The sequence below is a fragment of the Hyla sarda genome, chromosome 3 (assembly GCF_029499605.1).
Source record: "Hyla sarda isolate aHylSar1 chromosome 3, aHylSar1.hap1, whole genome shotgun sequence".
Taxonomy (NCBI): domain Eukaryota; kingdom Metazoa; phylum Chordata; class Amphibia; order Anura; family Hylidae; genus Hyla; species Hyla sarda.
The window spans coordinates 413,414,399-413,428,873 of NC_079191.1; the positions used below are offsets into that span (position 1 = coordinate 413,414,399).

The following is a 14,475-nucleotide window of genomic DNA, read 5'->3' on the forward strand; positions in this document are numbered from 1 at the left end:
TGACATGATGTATTATTATGGGGTATCTCACATGATGTATTATTATGGGGTGTCTCTCGCACATGATGTATTATTATGGGGTGCCTCTCACATGTATTATTATGGGGTGTCTCACATGATGTATAATTATAGGGTGTGTATACAGATTCTTCCCCTGACATGATGTATTATTATGGGGTGTCTCTCACATGTATTATTATGGGGTGTCTCTCGCATGGTGTATTATTATGGGGTGTCTCTCGCATGGTGTATTATTATAGTGTGTGTATACAGATTCTTCCCCTGACATGATGTATTATTATGGGGTGTCTCTCACATGTATTATTATGGGGTGTCTCTCGCATGGTGTATTATTATAGTGTGTGTATACAGATTCTTCCTGACATGATGTATTATTATGGGGTGTCTCTCACATGATGTATTATTATGGGGTGTCTCTCGCATGGTGTATTATTACGGGGTGTCTCTCGCATGATGTATTATTATGGGGTGTATCTCGCATGATGTATTATTATGGGGTGTATCTCGCATGATGTATAGGGTGTGTATACAGATTCTTCCCCTGACATGATGTATTATTATGGGGTGTCTCTCACATGATGTATTATTATAGGGTGTCTCTTACATGATGTATTATTATGGGGTGTCTCACATGATGTATTATTATGGGGTGTCTCTCACATGATGTATTATTATGGGGTGTCTCTCGCATGGTGTATTATTATGGGGTGTCTCTCGCATGATGTATTATTATGGGGTGTATCTCGCATGATGTATTATTATGGGGTGTATCTCGCATGATGTATAGGGTGTGTATACAGATTCTTCCCCTGACATGATGTATTATTATGGGGTGTCTCTCACATGATGTATTATTATGGGGTGTCTCTCGCATGGTGTATTATTATGGGGTGTCTCTCGCATGGTGTATTATTATGGGGTGTCTCTCGCATGATGTATTATTATAGGGTGTCTCTCGCATGGTGTATTATTATGGGGTGTATCTCGCATGATGTATTATTATGGGGTGTCTCTCACATGTATTATTATGGGGTGTCTCTCGCATGGTGTATTATTATGGGGTGTCTCTCGCATGATGTATAGGGTGTGTATACAGATTCTTCCCCTGACATGATGTATTATTATGGGGTGTCTCTCACATGTATTATTATGGGGTGTCTCTCGCATGATGTATTATTATGGGGTGTCTCTCGCATGATGTATTATTATGGGGTGTCTCTCGCATGATGTATTATTATGGGGTGTCTCTCGCATGATGTATTATTATGGGGTGTCTCTCGCATGGTGTATTATTATGGGGTGTCTCTCGCATGATGTATAGGGTGTGTATACAGATTCTTCCCCTGACATGATGTATTATTATGGGGTGTCTCTCACATGTATTATTATGGGGTGTCTCTCACATGTATTATTATGGGATGTCTCTCACATGTATTATTATGGGGTGTATCTCGCATGATGTATTACTATAGGGTGTGTATACAGATTCTTCCCCTGACATGATGTATCGCTGCCGCACAGTGTAGACAGCGCCATTCACCCAGCTCAGTCGGCGCCTCTGTCCCTCTCCCCGAAGGGCGCATCACTCGCAGCCGTGTCCCTCCGCAGCAGGACACCACACGGCGGCCCCCTCCACCAGGTCAAGGAGTTCAGCGCCCACTCAGCCCTAATCCCCCTGCCTCCCGTCCACCCATCCTATCCTCCTTACACTCAACACCCGCTCCCCTCACAGCACCCAGCCGCACACCTCCCCCCAGATCACATGACCGACCTAAGCGCGGAGCCCGGCGGCGGAGTGATACCAGGAGAGCAGCAGTGAGGAGAGTGCGTGTGAGTGCGCCCCAGCCTCCTCCATATTAACTAGTCCCCCTTTCACCTATCTGAGACCGGGCGGGAGCCGCAGCCATGCCGGGGATGATGGACAAGGGAACCGAATTTCTGGGCAAGAACCGCTCCAACGGCACCAAGAGCCCGTCCAGCGCCTCCAATGGGCACTACTCCGAGGACAGCGGCGGCAGCGACGACGAGCACGGTGGTAGCCTCGATCTGTGTGGTGACTGAGCCTCCCCGTCCCCTGTTCTCCCCCGTGTGAGTGTGAGTGCGCCCTCGGCTCCCGCTATAGCCGTCTCCTGTTCTCTTTACAGATGTGGGCATGAGGGTGGGAGCCGACTTCCAGGCCCGGATCCCCGACTACGAGCCCGGTACGTCTGCCATTTTGTCTGTGGGGCTGCGGCCGGGGAGGTGGTGGTAGCCTCGGTACAGGGAAGGAGGATGAGGCTCATAGGGCTTTGTGCAGACTGGGGAATTAGAGCCGCCATTACTGGGATAATGCACACTGGACTGCGGTATAGATGCGGTTATGGATACACAGTACAATGCATCTTGTCATTTTATATTAGTATTTGTATAATGTGTCCATAGATATACATGGATTATATGAATATATACTGAATATAAAATAACATTGTAATTGAGAAATTTGGCCCATTTCCTTTATGTATTGTCCATGCATGAATAGCTGTTCCATAAAACACTGCATCTCCAGTTGCTGCAGAACTACAATTCCCATCATGCCCAGTTGTTTTATTCTCTAACTCAGTGTTTCCCAGCCAGCGTGCCTCCAGCTGTTGCAAAACTACAACTCCCAGCATGCCTGGACAGCCAATGGCTGTCCTGGCATGCTGGGAGTTGTAGTTTTGCAACAGCTGGAGGCACCCTGCTTGGGATACATTGTCCTATGCCTCTGGTGCAGAATTACAACTCCCATCATGCCCAGTGTCATATTTCCCTGTGGCTTTATTCCCTAACTCAGTGTTTCCCAGCCAGTGTTCCTCCAGCTGTTGCAAAACTACAACTCCCAGCATGCCCATACAGCAGTTGGCTGTCCATCATGCTGGGAGTTGTAGTTTTGCAACAGCTGGAGGCACTCTGGGAAACACTGCCCTAACCTATGCCTCTGCAGCTGGTGCAGAACTACAACTCCCATCATGCCCAAAGCCATAATATTTCCCTGTGGCTGTATTCTCTAACTCAGTGTTTCCTAGCCAGCGTGCCTCCAGCTGTTGCAAAACTACAACTCCCAGCATGCCCGGACACTGTCCGGGCATGCTGGGAGTTGTAGTTTTGCAACAGCTGGAGGCACCCTGCTTGGGAAACACTGCCCTATGCCTCTGGTACAGAACTACAACTCCCATCATGCCCAGAGCCATAATAGTTCCTTGTGGATTTATTCCCTAACTCAGTGTTTCCTGGCCAGGTTGCCTCCAGCTGTTGCAAAACTACAACTCCCAGCATGCCTGGACAGTCAACGGCTGTCCAGGCATGCTGGGAGTGGTAGTTTTGCAACAGCTGGAGGCACCCTGCTTGGGAAACACTGCCCTATGCCTCTGGTACAGAACTACAACTCCCATCATGCCCAGAGCCATAATAGTTCCTTGTGGATTTATTCCCTAACTCAGTGTTTCCCAGCCAACGACTGTCCGGGCATGCTGGGAGTTGTAGTTTTGCAACAGCTGGAGGCACTCTGGGAAACACTGCCCTAACCTATGCCTCTGCAGCTGATGCAAAACTACAACTCCCAGCATGCCCCAAACCAATACAGCTCCGTGCATGGTATGACCATCTTTGCTTGTCAGAACAACGGAGCAATTTCCATTTCCAGGAGGAATAATGGAGGAAACGCACAATGCAGAATTCTACGAAGTAAAACAAATTTAAGATTTTTTATTTATTTATTTTTAATTATTCCTTTTAGCAAGTGATGAATACACTAAACCTTCTACAAATACCTTAATGTTTCTCTCTGCCTGGGCTCCCCATAAGCAGTGGTTCTCAAGCTGGTGCAGAACTACAATTCCCAGCATGGCGGTTCTAAACGGCCGATGTCCTAGTGCGCATGGCGCCATTTTCCCCAGTGGAGTGCAGTGGCACCTCTGACGGGTTCTCTTACCACTCCAGTTGGGAACCACTAGTAGGCCACAAAATAGCGCCCTGAAACACTATTCTCTATGCTGTCACTATTAAGCTGGTGAAAAACTACAACTCCCAGCACACCCTGACAGGCAGCTGTAATATTGGTCTGTGTTCCCCAACCTTTAGCTCTCCATCGGTTTCAAAACTACAACTCCCATCATGCCACGAGTGTCTTCATCTGTATGCAGAATAGATAAGTTTTTTTGTTTTGTTTTTCACCAGCGTTTCCAGGAGGAACATGTATAATGCAACATTGTATAAAAATCTTGATCTTGCTGTCCAGCAGAGTTCCCCCAACCTTAGACTCACCATATGGCACAGAACGAAGTCTCCCAGGATGCCCTGATGAATAATATTGCATTTCCAGGAAGAATAACAGAGGAACGGGGCAGTGCTGCATTTTTGTTAAAAACATTTTTTTTTATAGCAAATGACAACAGCAAGAAATATATTAAATCTTATGTAAAAATCTTGTTACTTTATAGCAGTGATCTGCAGTCTGTGGCTGTCCGGCCGTTGTAAAACTACAATTGCCAGCATGCCCTGAGCCATAATAATGCTTTTTGGCAGTGTTTTCCAAAGTGTGTGCCTAGAGCTTAGTGCTGGGCGGTATACTGGTTCTTACCGAATTTTTTTCCTGCATGATATTAATTTTTTCCCCATACCGCAATACCGGTTGGGCCCCTCCCCCTTGAATTAATGAGTTATCAGCCACAGCGGGGAACTAATCATGTGACCCGCAGGTGCTGTTCTGCTTCTCTCCCCCCCCCCCCCTCCAAATGAATTATCAGACAAGCGCTGCGCTGTCCCCCACATCGGGGAACTAATTATATGTCACCTCGTCCTCCTGTGAGTTGCGGGGCGCTGAAAATCTGTACTGTACTACATATTCCTGTGCCCGGGCTGCAAAAATAAACAAAATAAACTGTAACTCTCCTTCTTACGTTCCCCCGTTTCTCCGGTAACGGCCTCACGTTGGGGATGGGAACATCACAGAACCATCAGCCTATCACCGGCCGCAGCGATGTCCTGCCTCGGTCGGTGATAGGCTGAGCACACTGTCATGTAAGGAGCCGGCCGGACAGGGGAATACCGTTAAATACCGTGGAAACTTCGTAACTTGCAAAAATACCGTGATACACATTTTTGGTCATACCGTCCAGCTGTTGCAAAACTGCAACTCCCAGAATGCCTGGACAGCTGTTGGCTGTTGCGAAACTACTATAACCAACATGTCCTGATTTCAGTAGCTGGGGGCCGCCGCTAATAGTATGCGGCGATCTCGGCGGCTGGCTATTAACACTTTAGATCGCAGCTGACAGTGGTGTCTAAAGGGACATGTTAATGCTCCCTGGTGGGGTGGACGGAGAGCCATCAGCCTATCACCGGCCGCAGTGATGTTCCGCCTCGGCCGGTGATAGGTTGAGCGCACTGTTATGTGAGAGGCCGGCTTCTTACATGACAGTGCGCTCAACCTATCACCGGCCGAGGCGGAACATCGCTGCGGCCGGTGATAGGCTGACGGCTGTCCGACGTTCCCGTCCCCAGGAAGCAGGTGAGGCCGGTACCGGACCAATGGGAGGTGAGTTAAAGTTTATTTTGTTTATCTTTTGTAGCCCGGGACATAGGGATACAGCATATAGTACAGAGTTCCAGCACCGGTGGCCGCAGCAAACAGGAGGACGAGGAAGGCAGCGCTTGTGGGTGACATGTGATTAGTTCCCTGATGGGGACAGCGCAGCGCTGGGCTGATAATTAATTGGGGGGGAGCAGAACAGCGCTCGCGGGGCACATATGATTAGTTCCCCGATGTGAGGACAGCGCAGCGCTGGGTTGATAATTCATTCATTCCCGAGGGGGAGGGGCCCATCTGGTATTGCGGTATGGGAAAAATTCATATCGTGCAGGACAAACATTTCGGTATTCGGTATGAAGCGGTATACCGCCCAGCACTAATTGGTCCCACAAAAAACAAGCCTTTATACGGGTCTGTAACTGGAAAAATTGTTATGGCTATTACAGGGAGAGGAGGAAAAAGAGTGCAAAAAAATGTCATTAGGGACAAGTAGACTGTACTTACGTTTTAGTCCCTTGGACAAGTAGTTTTCTTTTTCTTTATTTACACACCCCGGGGAACAGATTTATTCGATCCTGTGTAAAGGAAAAGGGGTGCAGTTGCCCATAGCAACCAATCGGATTGCTTTGAATTTTAAGTAACAGTTGCCTGTAGAAGAATGCAGCAGATTTTTCAATTCATAGGGTAGAGGATAAGAAGCTGATCGGTGGGGCACCCCGGCAATCTGGAGAACTGGGACATAATTGTCCACAAAACAATAGAGAAGTTCACAGCTCCTGCGCGGCCACTGCTCTATTCATTCTCTATGGGACCGCCAAACTCTTCCGATCGCTCAACGTGGAAACGTATGTCCCTATACAGAATGTGTGCTCCGTTTATTCCGACCTCCTCTGTAGAAGGCCTCCAGGTGCCATAAAACAATTCAACATCGTAAAATATTTTTCTGAGGAGACTATCGAGTATCTGACCTGTCATTCAGGCTCTTAAATGCTGTGATCGCTAATGATCAGGGCACTTTAAGGCAGAATTCACACTACGGAGCGAAATTCCGTTTTGAAATTCTGGTGCCGTTGCTGGCAATTGCTGGAAAATATGGATGGACATTCCTTACGTTTGCTTGCTTTGGTGGCACTAGGACCGCTCAGAAATCCACCATCTTCACGACTGTGATGCCTCTCCAGCAGAGTCCGCAGGTACATTGAACAGGTACAATGCAGCAGAATCCAACTGAAATGAACAGGACAACTCTGCTCAGAAATCCTGCCGTGTGAACATAGCCTTTGGCTGGGTTTAGAAGCTCAATCACAGATTCTGTTTATTTTGCAGTATCTAACTGGACAAAAAACTATTTTTGGTCAAATCTTGCCAAATACGGTATATGGACAACATTAAATTCAATGGGATCTCTCTGGATCTGTTGGTGTCAGTCGTGCAATGGACCCTCTGGCTCCATTTCTGGACTCTGAATGGAATCTGCAAAGGAGCCACGAAGCAAATGTGAACCTAGACATAACAGCAGGGGAGAAGTTACGGAAAAACTGCTCAGAGAATCCTTGAGAGAATTTTATATAGGCTGTGTACAAGTAAACAGAGCACACAAGCTCTAGGATGAGGGTGTTAAAAGAGTAAAAGATTTAAAATGTAAACTAATAAACTGCCACTAGGTGGCTCTGTTCTGTTCCCTGCTGCAATTTATACAGTAAACTGGCAGGAGACCAAACTCGGGACGTGCTTCTTTGCACTGAGGTTGATTGCCAGCTGCACAGAGCCTCACTGAAAGCAGCACAGACTTAAAGTTGCAAAGAGCCTTATTGAAAGCAGCAAAGAGGCTCACTGATGAATAGAAAACCTCAGGCTCTGTGCATCTCAGTGCTGCAACTATGTGAGGGCAGAAGTGGTCCCCCAGCAGGCTTCAGTGATGTCATGCCTGCTGGGAAACTCCCACTTTCTCCTGCTGGGAAATTGCACTATGTGAGCAAGAATAAGGGATGATACACAGCTTTTTAAAGCGCTGAATTTTTTATTTTATTTTTTTAACCCCTTAACGACCACGGACGTAAATGTACATCCTGGTTTGGCGGGACTTCCCGCACCAGGACGTACATTTACGTCCTGTGTATGACCGCGAGCATCGGAAGGGGGCTCGAGTCATACACGGCAGGTTCTGGCTGCTAGCAGCAGTCGGGGACCCGCCCGTAATGGCCGACATCCGCGATCGCGCGTATGTCTGCCATTAACCCCTCAGATGCCGTGATCAATACAGATCACGGCATTGCGGTACTTTGATTGGATGATCGGATCGCCCGCAGCGCTGCTGCGGTGATCCGATCATCCAGCATGACAGCCGGAGGTCCCCTTACCTGGCTCCGGCAGTCTCCCGAGGTCTTCTGCGATCGAGCAGACCAGAGCAGAAGATCACAGATAATACTGAGCAGTGCTGTGTCCTATGCATAGCACTGCACAGTATTGGCAATCAAATGATTGCTATAGATAGTCCTCTATGGGGACATAAAAAAAAAAAATAAAAATAAAAAAAAAAAAAATTTCATGAACATACTTGGTATCGCCGCGTGCGTAAATGTCCAAACAATCAAAATATATTGTTAATGATCCCGTATGGTGAATGGCGTAAACGTAAAAAAATAAAAAAAATACCAAAAATGATGCTTTTTTTTTTTTTGTCACATTTCATTTTAAAAAATGTTTTTTATAAAAAATTATCTAAACATTTTATATATGCAAATCTGGTATCTAAAAAAAAAAAAAAGTACAGAAAATAAATTTGTACCTTATTAACCCCTTGGGGATGGAGGGTTTTTCCGTTTTTGCCCCTTTTTTTTTTTTATTTATTTTATTTTTTTCCTCTTTAACTTTTTAAAAATCATAACCCTTTCAATTTTGCACCAATTCATAGGCTTATTTTTTGTGCCACCAATTCTACTTTGTAATTACATCAGTCATTTTACCCAAAAATCTACGACGAAACGTGAAAAAAAAAATCATTGTGCGACAAAATTGAAGAAAGCGCCATTTTGAAAATTTTGGGGGCTTCCGTTTCTACGCAGTACACAATTACACCTTATCTTCTGTAGGTCCATACGAGTAAAATGATAACTACATGCAGGAAAATATGTACGTTTAAAATTGTAATCTTCTGACCCCCCTATAAGTTTATTTTTCCGCTTACGGGGCAATATAAGGGCTCATTTTTGCAACATGATCGGAAGTTTTTAGCGGTACCATTTCTGTATTGATCAGACTTTTTTATCGCTTTTTTTTTCATGATATAAAAAGTGACCAAAAATACGCTATTTTGGACTTTGGAATTTTTTTGCACGCTATTGACCGTGCGGTTTAATTAACGATATTTTTATAATTCAGACATTTCCGCACGCGGTGATACCACAAGTTTGTTTTTATTTTTATTTACACTGTTTTATTTTTTATATTTTATTTTTTTTAAATAGGAAAAGGGGGTTGATTCAATCTTTTATAAGGGATATGGGGCTATAACACGGCATATACTGATCTTTTACATTGATCAATGGTTTCTCATAGGAAACCATTGATCAATGATTCTGCCGCTTGACTGCTCATTCCTGGATCTCAGGCACTGAGCAGTCATTCGGCGATCGGACAACGAGGAGGAAGGTAGGGGACCCTCGTGCTGTCCTACAGCTGTTTGGGATGCCGCGATTTTACCGCGGCGATCCCGAACAGCCCCCTGAGCTAACCGGCATTAATGTGCTTTCACTTTAGACGCAGCGTTCATCTTTGAACGCTGCGTCCAACTTTGAAAGCTAAGTCTAAGGGGTTAATAGCGTGCGGCACCGTGATCAGTGCTGCGTGCTATTAGCCACAGGTTCCGTCCGTTGCTAGGTGCCAGGCCCGACCCGCTAGGACGCGTGGCCCTGCGTTATAGAAAGGGAGTGGGCGGAGGGTGTACAGGTACGCCCTTCATCCCCAACAGGTTAAGTACAGACATGTTCAAGGTATATTCATTCACAGCATTTATGCTGCAGATTTTATGCTGTGTAATCCAAGAAAACAAATATAAAGTATGTAGCACAGAATCTACAGAACCTGATAGAGTAATAAGGGTTAGAGGAGTAGGTAATCCAAAGCATGTATGTGGAACATGGTTCACCTGGTACAGCCAATCGTGATCTAAAATGAACCTGATTCCATATGGATCTTGAGCTGGATACATTGCTGACTAGGGATCTGATTGATCTATTTGTGGATGTCAGATCATAGCACATTAGGTCTCCAATGACTGTGTTTTTAACATTTCTTATTGAAGTCATTTGGAGCTGAAAACTGCACTTTCTTTAGGAGCTTCTTCTGCACATGGAAACATACCCTAAGCATACAAATGTGTTGCTGTGTCAAAAGAAAGGATAAAGATCGGCAGCATGATGGACTGGAACAGGTTGTACATAGCTCCACTTCCAAATGTCAAGGCCACCCCAGAAGTATCAACCAAAGGGCAGATACTAATAATATAGAAAATATATACAGTATTTAGATTACAGTATACATTTTTATATTCATAGTGAGATTCAACATCTATACTGTTGATGTATGTAGTACCTATATGATTACATGTATACTTGCACAAATACTGTGAGCAGAAAGGAAACTGCAGCACAGCAAGGAAGGAGTTACACTAAGCATTGTACTGCTCCTGACAAGTTAAAGGTAGCTGGTGTTTACTCTGCAGCAGCAGGTACACTGGTATTTACACAGCTGCCCTGAGCCTTATGGGTTGTAAGAGATGTGTCAAGCCTTATTTTTCAAGAACAGTGAATGATCAGAAGTGGGCAGACTGGCCCAGCTTGCAGGTACACAACATAGGCTTTCTAAGCCCCCTGCACGCAGCAGTAGCTAAGCGCTGCCCCCACATCCTGTGTTGTGTCCTGGTCTCTCTGTTACTGGGGAGGGAATTCCCCTAACAGGCAGTGCGGTAAATAAAGTAATTAGCAAATTTCCTAGTAATCACATCAAATGGAGGTAAGTTGTTTAAGACAACAGTGACCATTTAAAGGGAACCAATCAGCATATTTTAGCATATATAATGCTTGACAATGCGTTATATATGCTAAAATCATTATCCTCACCATCCCCAGGGGACCTAAGCAGACGGAGGAGAGCGATGAAGCGAGCTTTCATTCAAGCCGGCACAGCCACAGCGAACGGAGCTGGTGAGAGTAAGTCCCCGCCCAGGGGACTACTTGCCAGGTGGGGCCTTTATAACTTAATATCTTCACCACCATTCCTGGCGGCACAAACATCCCCCAGGAATGGTGAGGATAATGATTTTTAGCATATATAACTCATCATAAAATATGCTGATTGGTTCCCTTTAAGGCTGGGTCAGAGGGATAACTTGAAGCTCCTGGTCCTCAATAGAATATCTGTAATGCCACCCCGACCTGTAATAGTGGCATGTGGGGGGCTTTGGACACTAGGGCCAAGGTTGTACCCCCAAATAGCTTCACAATACTTGCCAACTATTATAAAATATCTGGGCGGATCTCCGAAAGAGGAGACCCCTCCTCCCCCGGACACAAGTTCTTCAGTCCTAGGAGGGATCCCCCTTTAAAAAAATAAATAAAGCATCCCTGACTCCTTTAAACTGCAGGATCAGACTGCCCTGGCATCTGTAGGCGCGTGTTGCAGACAGTGCTGGACCGTGCGGTATATTCTAGTAGGAACATTGAGGGAGATTTATCAAAACCTGTCCATAGGAAAAGTTGCTGAGTTGCCTATAACGACCAATCAGATCGCTTCTTTCATTTTGCAGAGGCCTTGTTAGACATGAAAGAAGCGATCTGATTGGTTGCTATGGGCAACTGGGCAACTTTTCCTATGGACAGGTTTTGATAAATCTCCCCCCATTCCCTCTGGACAAAACTTTATTCACACACAGGGATTTCTGTCTGATGCTGTAGCTGTGAAAGAACCTGATTACCGACAACCTTACCTGTACAGGGTACACTTTATACCTCACTCAGATTCTGATGCTTGAAACTGCTTCATCAGACTCCATTAGACCACAGTCCCGACTGCCAATCAAAGCCGATCCTTTCACTGCGTAAGGCTGGGTTCACACTACGTTTTCTCCCATACAGGAGCGCATACGGCAGGGGGGAGCTAAAACCTCGCGCTCCCGTATGCCTTCGTATGCGCTCCCGTATGTCATTCATTTCAATGAGCCGGCCGGAGTGAAACGTTCGGTCCGGTCGGTTCATTTTTGCGCCGTATGCGCTTTTACAACCGGACCTAAAACTGTGGTCAACCACGGTTTGAGGTCCGGTCGTAAAAGCGCATACGGCGCAAAAATGAGCCGACCGGACCGAACGTTTTACTCCGGCCGGCTCATTGAAATGAATGACATACGGGAGCGCATACGAAGGCATACGGGAGCGCGAGGTTTTATCTCCCCCCCCCCCCCCCCCCCCCTGCCGTGTGCGCTCCCGTATGGGAGAAAACGTAGTGTGAACCCAGCCTTAGTCTATGGCAGTGTTTCCCAACCGGGGTGACTCCAGCTGTTGCAAAACTATACCTCCCAGCATGCCCAGACAGCCTTCGGCTGTCTGGGCATGCTGGGAGTTGTAGTTTTGCAACAGCTGGAGGCACCCCGGTTGGGAAACGCTGGTGTATGGCGTGAAAAGGTCGGATCGGCTGGCCGACTGGGGAGTGAAGAGCACTGCTGTGCATATCACCTGCTTATACCTTGTGATCGCAGAGAGTTATGGGAGTAAGAGCTTGTACGATCTAAAGCGCCAAAAGTTTAATAAATAATGACAGTATAGCTTTAGAAATCTTATGATACATTACTATGATACAGAAAAGCTTTCTTTTAATTCCTGACATCTGTAATAATAATATTAAGGGTCATCAAAAGAAATTGCTTTTGTCTCTGACTTTGACTTTTGCATTTAAGGTGCTACTAAGTACACGGATAAAGATAATGGAGGAATGCTGGTGTGGTCTCCTTATCACAGTATAACTGATCTGAAGTGTAAGTACCATATCTGCGGCATTATTTGTAGGTAGGGTATATTATTGCCATCCCTCTGCATCTGGAGTACAGAGCATGTGAACACGTCACCAGTTTCTGCCTTTGCCATATTTACGGGTTTTAGTGACATTGCACCATTCCATAACATCACTTCCCTGTGGCTGCCATAGGACATAACCATGCCTGGGGAGAACTCTGCGGCGGTGCCAGCCTGTCACTATGTAATGCTCTTTTTGTTAAAGGGGTATTCCAGCTTTATACATCTTATCCCCTATCCAGGGGTTCCGCTGCTGAGGACCCCCGTGATCTCGGTGCAGCCCCCGGCATTCTGTGCCAGGCGTTTCCTCCGAGACGGGGACGTGATGTCACGGCTACACTCCCTAGTGATGTCGCGCCACGCATTTGGATAGGGGATGTATAAAGCCGGAATACCCCTTTAAGGCTAGGGATTTATAAAACAGAAAACTCCTCTAAACCTGCCAATCTGTCAGTGAGTTGGGAGGTCCCAAACATCATCTGTCATGGAAGAGAAGGATTGCGGATAGGTTAATTTTTAAAGGGGTGTTCTGGATAAATACTTGCTGGAGCGGCTCTGAAAAAAAAAAGGAATACTGCACTTTTCTTGTAGTCCTCTTGGCAAGGCATAAGCCGTTTTGTTAAAGGGGTTCTCCGGTGCTTAGACCTCTTATCCCCTATCCAAAGGATAGGGGATAAGATGCCTGATTGCGGGAGTCCCGCTGCTGGGGAGCCCCAGGATCTTGCACGTGGCACCCCGTTTGTAATCAGTCCCCGGAGAGTGTTCGCTCCGGGTCTGGTTACGGACGACCACAAGGACGTTTAAAGGAGTACTTTAAAGGGGTACTCTGCCCCTAGACCTCTTATCCCCTATCCAAAAGATAGGGGATAAGATGTCTGATTGCTGGGAACCCCGCAATCTCTGTGCAGCACCCAGCGTTCGTTTAGAATGCTGCGTGCCGGCGGCGGGGGTCGTGTTGTCATGACCATGCCCCTCTTGTGATGTCACACCACGACCCCTCAATGTAAGTCTATGGGAGGGGCGGTCACCACGCCCCCTCCCATAGACTTGCATTGAGGGGGCGAGGTTGTAACGTCAGGACCTCCGCCGCCCGTTCCAAGCATACGGAACAAAATGTTCCGAACGAAGGGGCAGCAGAGTACCCCTTTTAAGGTGAAAATAGTGCTCAAGTGCCCAGGGGGCGTTTCCTCAAATCAACAAGCGCAGGGTTAGCCATCCTCTCGCCTCTTATTCTCCACATCCATGCCTGCTTGTATAGGCCTACCACCATTTGACAGCAGGCACAAAGCTGAGAACATGGGCTGGCTTTTGCACATTTATAATTTAATTGAAACTGTATTAGGTGGTAAATCCATGAATATCTCTAAAAATAATTGTTTCTTTTATTTAAGTGGATGAATACATTGCTATAGCAAAAGAAAAGCATGGCTACAACGTGGAGCAGGTATAGTTTGTGCTCATTTTAAGATAATTGTTACTGTAGCATTTTCTGTAAGTTCAAATCAACCTGTCAGGAGTCTCATGTTTCCTAACCTGTGGACAGCATCAACCAGTCGGGCTTCCATAGGACAGGGAGCTGGAACTTTCTGAGAAATTTGTTTTTAAACCAGCTGGGAAAGGGACACTGAGTTACAAGGGAGGTCTCAAAAAGCTTCTCCCCACCTCCAAGTGATTGAACTTAAACACACACACAAATCCATAGACTTTCCAAACAAGGTGGGTGGGAAGAAGCTGTAGGGGTGGCCACTTTGGTTATTCAAAGCCAATTCCCAGATAGTTTCCTGGAAATCATAGTTCATTGTAGTTAAAGGGGTTATGCACTTTGCATTTTATATAAAAAAA

General features: G+C 46.1%; 1 protein-coding gene across 3 annotated transcripts in view; it reads left to right on the forward strand.

Moving 5' to 3' along the window:
- Nucleotides 1–14,475, forward strand: part of RCOR3 (REST corepressor 3) — a 92,331-nt gene that overhangs the window by 51,230 nt on the left and 26,626 nt on the right. Inside the window, exons 1-4 of one of the 3 annotated variants that reach the window (XM_056568226.1) lie at nt 1,620–2,053; nt 2,166–2,222; nt 12,519–12,596; nt 14,025–14,077. In XM_056568226.1, the coding sequence (XP_056424201.1) occupies nt 1,927–2,053; nt 2,166–2,222; nt 12,519–12,596; nt 14,025–14,077 (315 nt within the window). In that variant the 5' untranslated portion in view covers nt 1,620–1,926. Of the gene's footprint in view, nt 1–1,619; nt 2,110–2,165; nt 2,223–12,518; nt 12,597–14,024; nt 14,078–14,475 lie in introns of those variants that run through there. The other 2 variants (XM_056568228.1, XM_056568227.1) reach the window with 2 other exon arrangements.